The following is a 12,125-nucleotide window of genomic DNA, read 5'->3' as shown; positions in this document are numbered from 1 at the left end:
CTTTCTCCTTCAAAGGAATAGAACACAAAGATAAGAGACTTAAATTTCTACCTGGGACCCTCCAACCCCACAAAAAAAAAAAAAAAAAAAAAAAAAACCTTCTGATAAAGAATCTGCCCTGCCTACTTCCGTAACATCCTCTAAGTGATCTTAAAGTAAACTTATTCTCAGCCCATGATAATCAAAGTTCCTTCAGATGGTGGCAGGCTTCGATAGCATCTCCTGTTCTTATCAGCTTCCAGTTGGGGATAATTTTAATCTTCATTTGGAAGACTTTTTAAAAACCAGAAAACTGGCTAATGGTCAAGAAGAGAATGAGAAGCACGTTCCTGTCATTAGCTTTATTGCTTTCTTTGCAATGGGGAATTTGTGACATTAAATCTCTTTCTTATCGAAGTCTTATGTTAGATGGTTGTCATTTTTTCTGGCTAACCAATCATTTTGGAAATAAGGTTTTTGTTTGTTTGTTTGTTTTTTAACTACAAATGCAATCTGTTTGGACCTCCACTTGGGGTAATAAAAGTAAAAACAAAATCTTGGATCACACATGGTGGAAGCTATATTCCCAATACAAGAGAGGCTATTCCAAGCCAAAGAAGCCTATCTCAAAAAAAAAAAAAAAAAGAACTTGTTAAATTCCAAAACCAGAGAGTCACATGGGCCTCAGTAGACCATTTCATGACAGTTTGACCTGGAGTTTTCAAAGCCCAGCTTTAGAAATTCCATTATGTGGAGTTAAACTACAAAGAAGTAAAATATTTATACCCTAAAGAAATGCACACTATTATCCAAACAAGTCTAAACCATGAATGTTTAATTCTAGCTAAAACTCAGAATCAAGGAAGACAGCCATTCCCACCATGTTGCTGTTTGGAACTGCTGATTTCAATACCCCACCCCTGTTCTTCTTGTTCCTCACACTGCCCAAAGTAGACAGAAGGAAAATAAGTCCCCTTTGAAAATGATTGAAATTCAGTAACAATTTATAAATAGCAACTACATGTTAATTAGCATGGAGCTAATTCTCCAATTTAAATCCTGTGAAACTGAAAGCAAAAGACCTATATTGAAATGTCACATTTAAATGATAGTGCCTGCTTTCGAACCCCAACGGGCTCAGACAGAAGAACAAAGACTGTAAAGGTGAGCCCTGGGGTTCTGGGTTCAAGCCACAGCCATACTTGTAGCAGCTGTGACAGCTAGACCCAGTCATTTGTGCTCTTCTGGTCTCGGGCCTCCCCTACTCTTCCTCACACTAAAGGGGTCTTCATCCTCACCTTCAGTTTAACTAATTCTCACTCAGGGAGCAACTCTCCCAATAACCAGCCCTACTCCACTGCTCCCTCACTGCTTCATAAACCACCAAGTGCCCACCTTTGCACTGCATGTGACGAGAGTTACATTTTGGTCATCTGTAACCCAAAATGTCACGACAAATAAAATTTACATGCATAATTTCTAACAGTTATCATCAGAGTGCAATGTAATTTCGGGCAGTTTTCACTTAACATTCATGGTGTCTTCACATAAGATGGCATTCATTAACATCTCACAGTGCTCAAAATACCCCTCTCTCGAGCATACTGATTAGGCTCATATTTTAAGCCATTGCATGCTTAAGACAATTTTTCTTTACCTCAAGTAATTTTTAGGTATTAAAAGAAGAGTGGGGGCGGGTGAGATGGCTCACTACCAAGCTTGATGACCTAACTACAAACCCTAGGACCCATATGGTAGAAGAGAACCAACTCACACGGCAAGTTGTCCTCTGATCTACACAGCCTGCCGAGTGAGTCTAACCTGGAATAATCAGTCTAGCTAAGACATCAGAAGAGTCACTTGGAAACACCATCTCCAGTTTTTCCGTGCACTGTGCTGGTCGGTGCCACTGAACTGTAGCCATATTTACAAAGGAGATGCAGAAATGCTGAGAAACCATTGCAGCAACTTGAAATCGCCGAGGTATCTAAGAGGATGGCTATTTTACTGATTCATTCCATTGCCCTTAACAAAAGCATGTCAGTCCACAACACTGGGGACTAAGACATTTTAAAATGGATTTAAACAGCCTAAGAAGCACTGAACTATATGATTCCCAGCCACAAAGGTCATTCATTCCCCATGTCCCTCTCCTTTTCCTTTTCCACCCCACTCTTTTCAGGGCCTTCCAAAGTAAACCACTATGGCCTTGAACTTGTTGTGATCTCATGATTTTCCTGCCCTGGCCTCCTGAGTGCTTGAATTAGGCCTGCTCCAGCCTACAAGGCCAAACTATAGGCTTCTAACTCTCTCAGACACTAAGTATCCAGATTTTAACAACTACTTCCAGGTCTACATTCCTCAACTGACTACTTTGCACTAATTGGTTCTTACCACTTGGTTTGTTTTTCCAGACAGGGTTTCTCTGTGTAGACCTGGCTGTCCTGGTCCTATAGACCAGACTGGCCTCAAACTCAGAGATCCACCTGCCTCTGCATCCTGGATTAAAGGTGTGGGCCACCAACACCTGGCCTTGTAGCTTACTCACTAACAAAACATCTGCCCATGACCCAGTTTTGTCAAAGAACTTCCCCAACAGCCCTCACTCACTGCCTGCATTTCCTTACCTGCCAATCACACTGCAACTCCTACCTAGTTTCCAGAGCCTGACAGCTTGAACAAAGCCAAGGAAGTCTGGCTAGTGATGCCTCACTCCTCACAGCAAAGCTTCTTATCGTCCCAGGGCTGGACTTCCTTAAAATACAGGCTCTTGGGGCCGGGAAGTGTTTCTGCAGGCAAGCCTGAAGAACTGAGCCTGATTCCCAGGGTTCAATCCCCTGGAACCCATGTGAAAAGCCAGATGCAGTAATGCACATCTGTAACCCCAGCACTCTCATAGCAGAACTGCTCAGGTGACAAATAGTCTTAACTACCCAGTGCAGAGACAGAAATGAGACTCTGCCTCAACTGGGCGGAAGGCAAGAGTCCACTCTTAGAAAGTAGTCCTCTGACTCGTGTGGGCACAAGTGTGCATGGTGCATGTGTAGCCCAGCATTCAACTACACACCCACACCACCCATGCAACTAAGACTCTCTTTTCTGACTGTGTCTCTTGTTTGTTAATTTTCTATTCCCAATTGTATGTTTTCCCCTCAAATTGTACCCTTCACTCAACAGTAAATATTAGCCAGTTTGCCTGTCTCTTCCATCACTAATTCAATTAGTCTCAGCCTCAGCTCCAATCCTCACTACCTTATGTGAGTGCCACACATTCCCACCACTATGGTCCCCCATGCTCCTTATGTAATTATGACACCATCACTGTTCTGTACACCCAAGCTCAGTGTTTTAAGAGTCTCACACACTTCCCAGAGACACCTCTAATGTCCAGCCCCCCTTCATCCATGTTACTTCATCACTATCTCTGGAAACATTCATTCAAATGACTTTCCCTGTGCACAGCAGGTAACACAGGTACACAGGTGACACATGTTCTATCCTCACAGTGCTTATGATACTAGGACAGGACAATGGTCTATCACCCCCCTCCACCATTCACATGACCACTGGACTAGATCCCAGTGTCTCCTATTCAGAATCCCTGGCAGTTTCTCACTACGTACAGAAGGGCCATCCATTTAATGGTCCTCATGACCAACTTAGTCTAACTGCTGTATCTATCCTGATGCACTTATTCTCTTCAGCACCCACAAAATCCAGCCTGTGCTGCATCACTATCTTTCCCCAATAGACCTACCTTCTCACTCTTCTCTCTTCCCATCTCAAATCCCACCAATCTTCCTACCTCCAGCAAACTACGATCCATTCAGATTTTCTTGAACAAACATACACTCTCCCCTTCACTGGGGTTGACAATATCTTCAAAGGCTTCTCAAACTTTGCCTCAAGAGACAGAGTCCAGTATTTGTTTGGATTACTCTCAATCTTCCTCCACAAGGACTCCAACTAACCTAGGGAAAGGATAATGTCCACACCCACTCATCTTCCAGGAACACCTCTTAACTACTACCAGAGTCCCACACAAAGAAATCTGCTCACTCACATATGTTTAAGAAAGCACCTTGAGGGGGGGCTTAAAAAATACTTTGAAAACAATCTATTTGGCCATAATCTCCTTCTACAAACCTGCCTGTTACCTGTTCAGTTAAAAAAGAAGTGAATCCAGACAAATCAAGTGTTGTTCAGAAGTTACAGGAGAAGCGGGTTAATCCTCAGTTCCGTGCAACCCTGAGACATCACATTTTTACAAAAGCAATGGATAATGTGATCAACTTACACTATGAAACTCTGAAGCTTCAAATGCAGCAAGCTGTCAAAGTGACATGTATCAATGACAGTGCAATGTCTGGCTCTGGAATATGTAAATATCTGAACAAGCAATATAGGAAGAAAATTCTTTACAGTCTTCTCAGGCAATTCTGTTTGAAATCCCACAGAAATAATGAGGCCCAAGAGAGTGTAAAGTTGGAGAAGAAACCTCAAATGTTACAGGGAAGGAATGGCAAACCACAACCCTCAAGTGAACTCCATCCCATCATCTGTTGTCACAGGGAATAATCTCTACATATTTGAAGGGATGGGAAACAAATGCAGACTAAGATTACGTATGATAAGGGTATGCAGTACCAACTTCAGTCCCAAATAAACAGTCACAGTCACTCGTCTCCTTATATGCTATTTGTATCTGTTTCTGTGGAAGATCTGTGTCGTCTAGGTAGCTGGGGCAGAATCCATATGTACTGCAAACCTTAAGATGATGTTCAGTACATGGCGCTATATAAAGAAAGTTTGCCAACTGCCAGCTAGAGAGACTAAAATGGCCAAGGGACACAAACTATCCATGTCTTAAGACAGACATGAACCACACGGTTTACCTTCCTGCCTGAGACAATTAGAAACTGAACCATGGGGGGTGGGGGAGGCTATACGAAAGCCTAAAGTCCCAACTACTCAGGAGGCTGAAGCAAAAAGGTAACTTGAGCCCAGGAGGACAAAGCCAGCCTGTGCGAGATAGCCACGCCCTGTCTCGAAAAAGAAAGGTATACGAGAGACTGAATATATAAAACAATGGTTCATGGACACTGAACATAGAGTGAGCCCTAAAGCTGCCCTGATTTTCAGCCTACATATCATCCCCCATTGCAGAAGGCCTGAGGGATTCCAGGCAAACACAAATGTTTCCTTGAACTGAGATGACAGACAATGGGGATCAAGGAACCTTTGAGGCAGCTTGAAGTTGCTGTAGAATGTTCTAGAGTGTTTTAAAAGGACTATATGGGGGGTATAGCCCCAAAACTATGCACAGGGTCAAAGAGTTCTTGTCAAATATTAAGTGTATGTATAGGTCAACTGGATCACAGTCGAGGAGTGAATCTCAAGCTATGAAGAGCTTTCTTCCACACTGTTCATGAGGGGCTAGAATGGCTGCTTTCCCCCATGCCAATCACTCAGGACACTCAGTAGCAGGCTAATCTGTCCCTAGAAAAAAAGCTACTTCAGTAAGTTTTAAAAGAAGACTCAGAAGGTTCAAATATATATACAATATATACACAAACTGGTTTGGTAACAAAGCTAAAAACCTTCAAATGAAGATGCTGTGACCAGACCAACACCCAACAACATAAAATATGAAATGTCCATCATCCAAGCAAGATTTAAATGTGTGATAAATCAGGATCGTAACTAAATAAAAAAAAAAAAAAGCACACAACAGAAACAAATATAAACCACATACAGAGATGTGGGAGCAACAGAGCATCAAAGTGCTACCATAACCACATTCAAGTACTCAAAGCAGGCTTTCTCAAAGTTCTGCAGGACAAGTTGGCCCTGTGGAGCTCTCTGAGGGATTATTTCCCAACACACCTTGCCATTCTAGATGCACAAGTGAGAAGTTAAGTTGTAACCCAACAGGCATCAGGACTCAGCTGTCTGAGAAAGGGTGAAAAGGAATGGTTAAGAGAAATTCATGGACAGAATTAGCAGTGGAACTGGAGGAATGAATGCGTGGACAGAATGAGAACTGGAACTGCAGGAGTGAAAGCATGGACAGAATGAGGAGTGAAATGTACATAAAGAACCAAATTGCTGGGCATAGTCGGGGTGGCATACACCTGTACTTCCAGCACATGGGAGGCAAAAATACCTCCCATGATTGCTACAAATTCAAGGCCAGGCTATATATAGTGAATTCTAGGCCAGCCAGAACTCACAGAAAGATCATAATTCCAGAGAAGAAGGGGAGGGAAGGAAATATGAAAGGGAGAGAAGGGAAAGAAGAGGAAGGGAAGGGAGGAAAACGGGAGAGGATCAAAAAGAGTGGGAGTGAAATACGCGCCTTACAACCCCAACACTCAAACCCAAGCAGGAAATCTTGGGCTCAAGATCAGCTTGAACTACATAATGAGTTCCAGCTCAATCTGGGCTAGTTAATGAGACCTTATAAAAATTCTAGAAAACAAAACACAGTCTGAAATAAAATTCACTGGACAGGATTAACCGGAGACCAAACAAGTACAGAAATAAAGATTGGAGAAGCTGAAGATGCAGCCATGAAAATACACAACATGAAACAGAGTGAGGAACTCCCTGAGAAACCTGGATATTAAAAGCTAGCTCTTAGTATCTAGTCACCTACGACAAACAGGAAATGTCACCACCAAGGATATACAATGGTTCTGGTGAGGCATCAGAGACAAAGACAAATCTGCTAGCTTCCCGAGAAGTAATTTTACCAGAAACTTGAATAAGTCTATATATGTAATCATTATGAAACACAATAAAATTACATCATTTTGTTTGTACTTAAATAAACATATGGTCCTCTTTGCCAAAGTCATTTTAGATTTCATCCTTCAGGGGGGTCTATGTGAATATAGCCACCTTCCTCTCTCCTCTACACCTGGGGTTTCTAACTTCAGAGAAAGAGTTAAAAAGCACTGACCTCAAGAAACCACTGGAACAGTAAGTTCACCTGCAGAACTCCCTAAGACACCATGCACAAAGGGCACGGGCTACTCAAGTCAGTTCTGTATCCCTCACAGAAGTCCTGGCATGAAAAAGGAGCCATCAAGCGCTGTCTGGTGATAACAGATCAATTTTAATTCTAGCACCTGAAGCTATACAAGGGTCCACTTTATAAACTTCATGGGACTGTTGTACACATTTAATAAAGTGACCACTGTGCAATACCACTGAGAGTCGCAAAACCAGGAACACACTTTGAATTGCTTAAACACAATCCACAGAGTTAAAAACAAAATCAGAAGCCATCCACAGTTACACTAATTGTCAGGTAGAGGTTTTACACAGAATACTTGATATAACGTCAATATCTAGCAGGGACATTGAACGTGACTTCACAGTCTCGTCCTCGTGTGTTCTGTTGGGAAGTTTTACTGATTATTGGCCACTGGTAGATGTGACAAGGACCAAGGGTTTCCACTTTTTCTTTGTCAGTTAACAGTGAACAGTGAGAATTAAATACTCATCTTTACATATACACAAGGTACGCTGTGAAAGCATATTCGCTTACAAACATATAAAAATACTTGTTAACTAGTTTGATAAGAAAATAACGTATAAAAGTATATAGCAAAAAACATTAATCATCTCTGACTCTGGAAAGATCAATTCCATATTTTATATTACATCAAAGAGAAACAGTTTTAGTTTGTGTGGATTTTTTGTTTTTGTGTGTGTGTGTATGTGTGTTTTTTTTAATCCCATAACCAGGAATACTTGAAAAGGAAGACAAACAGGAACTGTTCACTCTTACCCTTACCACTGCTGGGAAAAGAAGTCAAGCTCATTGAAACACCTAAGTGCAGAGCGAGTCCAAACATTTGGCCACAGAGAATATTGTCATCTTGAAGGAGGCATAATAACAAAGGCTTGATCAGCAGTTTTTAATCCATAAATACAACAGGCATTTTGGTATTCTGGCCACTGGAAAACAAAAGCCGTAGCATCAGAAAAGGTCTGAGATGTCTCACGTTTGTAGATTCCATTCAGTGTATTTAAGGTTAATGGGAGTTGACATCAAAAGTTTTAAAGATAGGCAAAAATTCACATTTAAAAAAAAAAAAAAAAGTCCCTATGTTTCTATTTAGAGTAACAGTAGGCAACATGATTCCAGAAGTTAAAAATTACTTCACAACCTATGACTTCAGCTTAGCAAACAGCTTAGGTTCCAAACTTGGTTCATCCCGATTAAAATTTAAGCCCTTAAAGAATGCATCTGTGTGTGTGTAGTCGTGTGTTTTAAAGGAATCAGGTCATGTCTGAAGCAGCCTTAGTGTTTCCTTTACACCGGTCTGGGAAAGACCGTTAGAATTAGCTTCACAGAAAGATTAGCCAGCTTCTTGGTGTAAGGCTAACACGGTGATCATCAGTCTAAGGCTACAAAGGTACCGGCATGATGTAAACGGTAACAGAGATGAGGGCTTCCCTGGCAGTTGTCAGCTAAAACTCAAGGAACTTTTAGGAAATGACACAGTGGCAGCCTTTCTTGTCTTTTTCCTTCCGGGTGGGTTCTGGCGACGGAGGGCATTCTTGCTCTTGAAATTTCCTGTAAGACAGAGAAATCTGAATAGTATCGCCATTAGTAATCTCCCAACACAAATACAGGTTATTTCTGGACCCACTACATTGAAATACACACATTTCTTAGTGTTCCACTAGGGGATGAGAACAAATCCTTGGAAGGAAAACAAGATGCAAGTGCTCAGGGGAATGGGGTGAAGGGGGGGGTGGCGCACGGGGCGGACACTGAGTTGTTTGCGAAGCATGGGTGAGGTCCTCACACAAGAATAAACATGGTATCCAAGCTGCTTCCCTGGGTGAGTCAGATACCTGTGTGTATGTTCTATTCCTAAGCTGAAGTTCCTGGACTCAAAGATATACTGAAGCAATAAACATGTGTCGTAGAGGGTGATGGAAAATTACCTTTCAGTGCTAGACAAGTTAGTTGGCTTCCCTGACTCTTTCCTTTTTAGATGCTATGAGGACTTAGACTTTGAGATGTTTAAAAACAAGAAATCCTCTACTTCCCTTCCTTATATGCCTGGGTGGATTGACAGGTGAGAATCTAGGATTCTTGAGAGTCAAAAGGAAAGTCAGGTATTTGATTAAGATAGTAATTATTTTTAAGAGGGAACTGCTTTGTCAGTTAAACACTAAAATGGAAGTGGGATGAGGAGGGCTGGGAAGCAAAACCCTCCAGGTCAACACTGTTAGGCTCCAGTTCAGTGGTGCCCCTTCCATTCACAACTGAAACTCATCAAAAACTAAACTTGCAGCCTCTCTTTCTTCCCTTCCACAAAAGGAAACCTCCACCTCAGGGGTCAGTTCACCCAGACTCTCAGTGAACAAGGGGTCCCTCCATATGCCTGCCAAAGCTATCTAATTAGCAGAGAGCCAGGAGGCAGGGAAGAGGATGAAACAGTCACAAGGACTCAAAACAAACTAATCACGAGCAGCTTATCCTGTGACATATGCCCAGCAGCCCTCATCCATCACCTCAGGCAGCTTACAATCCACGAATACTTACTAAACCAGGGCCTCCGAGGCCACCTATAAACGCCTCTTTGTAGGCTGGAGTGTTATACATACATGTCTTACTGGGGGCCAAACACCTGTGAGATGATGGAATCTCTGCTGTCTGAGTTGCTCTTAGCCAGGCAGGGGTTTGGCAGGAACTAGGAATCTGAGATTTAGATTCAAGTCCCAGAGCTTAATAGACAGTGAGAGTAACAGAAACCATTCAGCTCTCTGGGTTGTAGTAAAGATTAAATGTAGTAAAGTTGATAGAATGCCGCTCAGTGTCTGACAGAGACTTGATTAGCGGCTGTCATCACTACCGTCAAAGCATTTACTATTTTCAAATCCTTACATGTACTTTCTACTTCAACTTAAGATAATGAAGTGGGATTTTTATGGGTTGGAAGTGCCTAGAATATGCTATGTATTTAGTTGAAATTTAACCCACAGTGTGCACCACCCCTGGAAAGCAGTCACTTCCACTTACAAGTCCCTCTTTCTCACTACAAACGCTGTGCCGCCATCTACTAAAACACACACCTAGCACATGTTTTGCTTACCTTATAACCCGGACAAGTTCATGGAAAGCTTGATCTACATTCATCCTGATCTTAGCCGATGCCTCCATGTACGTGACCTTGAGCTGCCTTGCTAATTGCTGCCCTTCTTCCTGTGTTACCTGAAATGGACACAGTGGTTGTGTTTAAGGCACAGTATTAGCAACCCCACTGGGCCTGTCCAAGCCTGGCTACATGCATATGGTGCTACTACGCCTCCTGAGTCCAGGTTGACTCATCATAAGGAATGGACAGATACACAGTGCCATACAATCTGAAGCCCACCTCTGCACAACTCCAAAGAATGAACCTGTAATAGAAACACAGTTGGCCTGCAATACCCATGGGCTCAACCAACTGCAAAATCAAAAAGCATTTGAGCTGAGCTGGATGTGGTGGCACACTCTTACAAATCCCAGCACTATGAGGAAGGAGCACCAGGAATTTAGGGCCATCCTTGGCTACATAGCAAGTTTGAGACTATCTGACTCCATCTCTGAAATAAAATAAAACAAACCCCGGGGGCTGAAGGGTAACTGTAGTGAACATGTGCATCTTTAATCTGGCTGTTATTCCTAAACAATACCGAACAAGTGTTTGCATAGCATCTATGACATATTAGGCATCATAAGCAATATAGAGATGTTTTCAGATATACAGGAGAGTATGCATAGGTTATATACAAATTCTCTGCTTCTGGATAAAAGGGACTTGCATGCATCTAAAGATTCTGGTGTCTTGGGGTATCCTGGAACCAACTCCTATTGCTACCAAAGGACATCTGCACTAACTCTCATGGTCTAGTTAGTTTAGAGACACCAGAAACACTAGATAAAACATTACAGGAAGAGAAAAAAGAAAGTGCCTCAGAGGTGCCGCCAAACCATTTATAAAGGGGGTCAGGAAGAGCCTGCCTGAGGAGGTGGTCTAAGAATTAAAAAGAGTCTGTAGCTAAGTGACAGCAAAGTAAGGAAATAGCCACGGAGAGTGGGGGGTGGGGGAGGGAGAAGGAGGGAGGGACGGAGGTAGGGGAGGGGAGAGAGAGAGGGAAGGTTTATGGGAGACCTCTGGGGAGCAGAAATGGTATGGGATAGGTAGGGTGTTAGTGGGGGGGGCAGGGGAGGGAGAGGGAACTGGGATTGACATGTAAAACAATCTTGTTTCTAATTTAAATTTTAAAAAATGGAGAAAAATAAAATCCTTTTTTCAGCTTTAAAAAAAAAAAAAGATTTGAGAAAAAAAGAAAGAACAAATGGGCTTGGCTTGCCCAGCCTAGAATTTGAAAACTAAAAAACTATAAGGGAACCAGCAAGGGATGTAGAAGGATACAGGCTTCTCAGGCCACAGGACCTTTCAGTTAACTAAAGTAAATAATCCCTCACAGGCACACCCAGGGGCTAACCTAATGTCGATAATCCCTCAGGGCATGGCCTGTGGCTAACCTAATCCACGAAATCCCTCATGAACATTCCCAGAGGCTTGTCTCCTCCGGTTAAACTGACAGTCAATACTAACTCTGCATCACCCTTAACTTGGCTCCTCTGGGAGCAGTTTTGTTTTCCTTTAGGTACTCTGATTTTGTCTCTATCTTGGCTCATGGAGCACTTCATTATAACCTGTCTTATAACTGTGCTCTGGGTTTGTTTGAGCATCTTGGATGTGTGCAATGCAGTTTCCATCAAATTCAGCAATCTCCAGTCATTACACTTCTGCTGTCGGTAGCATCTGGTGCATTGATCATCTCATTAGCTTCAGCTTCTAGAGGTGTGACTTGATCTCTGTATACACCCCGCATCACATCTACCTCACAGTCAGTGCTTCCTAGAGCCTTGGGTTGCTGGGAGAAAGCTGGCCCTATTTTGTGCCTGTCTACTGAGTCCGTTCTGTAACTTCCAGGTTAAATAATTGGTCTCTTCTTAACACAGGGGTGTGCTTTCTTTACATGACGGATTTCTGAGTGCATGCATGGGATAAATGAAGCAACCGGAGCACAGCATCCATTCATTACTGTAAGGCCCAGCAGCATTG

At 42.5% G+C, this 12,125-nt stretch overlaps 1 protein-coding gene across 1 annotated transcript in view; it reads right to left on the bottom strand.

The window, feature by feature from the left end:
* Positions 1-7,078: 7,078 nt before the first annotated feature.
* Rras2 (RAS related 2) overlaps positions 7,079-12,125 on the bottom strand; it is a 65,725-nt gene continuing 60,678 nt past the window's right edge. The window contains exons 5-6 of the mRNA XM_027410131.2: positions 10,101-10,219; positions 7,079-8,569 (exon numbers count right to left, since the gene is read on the bottom strand). Coding sequence (XP_027265932.1) covers positions 8,482-8,569; positions 10,101-10,219 — 207 coding nt within the window. The 3' untranslated portion in view covers positions 7,079-8,481. The remainder of the gene's footprint in view (positions 8,570-10,100; positions 10,220-12,125) is intronic.

Source organism: Cricetulus griseus, chromosome 3 (genome assembly GCF_003668045.3).
Source record: "Cricetulus griseus strain 17A/GY chromosome 3, alternate assembly CriGri-PICRH-1.0, whole genome shotgun sequence".
In the NCBI taxonomy this organism is placed as follows: domain Eukaryota; kingdom Metazoa; phylum Chordata; class Mammalia; order Rodentia; family Cricetidae; genus Cricetulus; species Cricetulus griseus.
The sequence above is the reverse complement of the archived record's forward strand: the minus strand, read 5'-3'. Positions and strand labels throughout refer to the sequence as shown.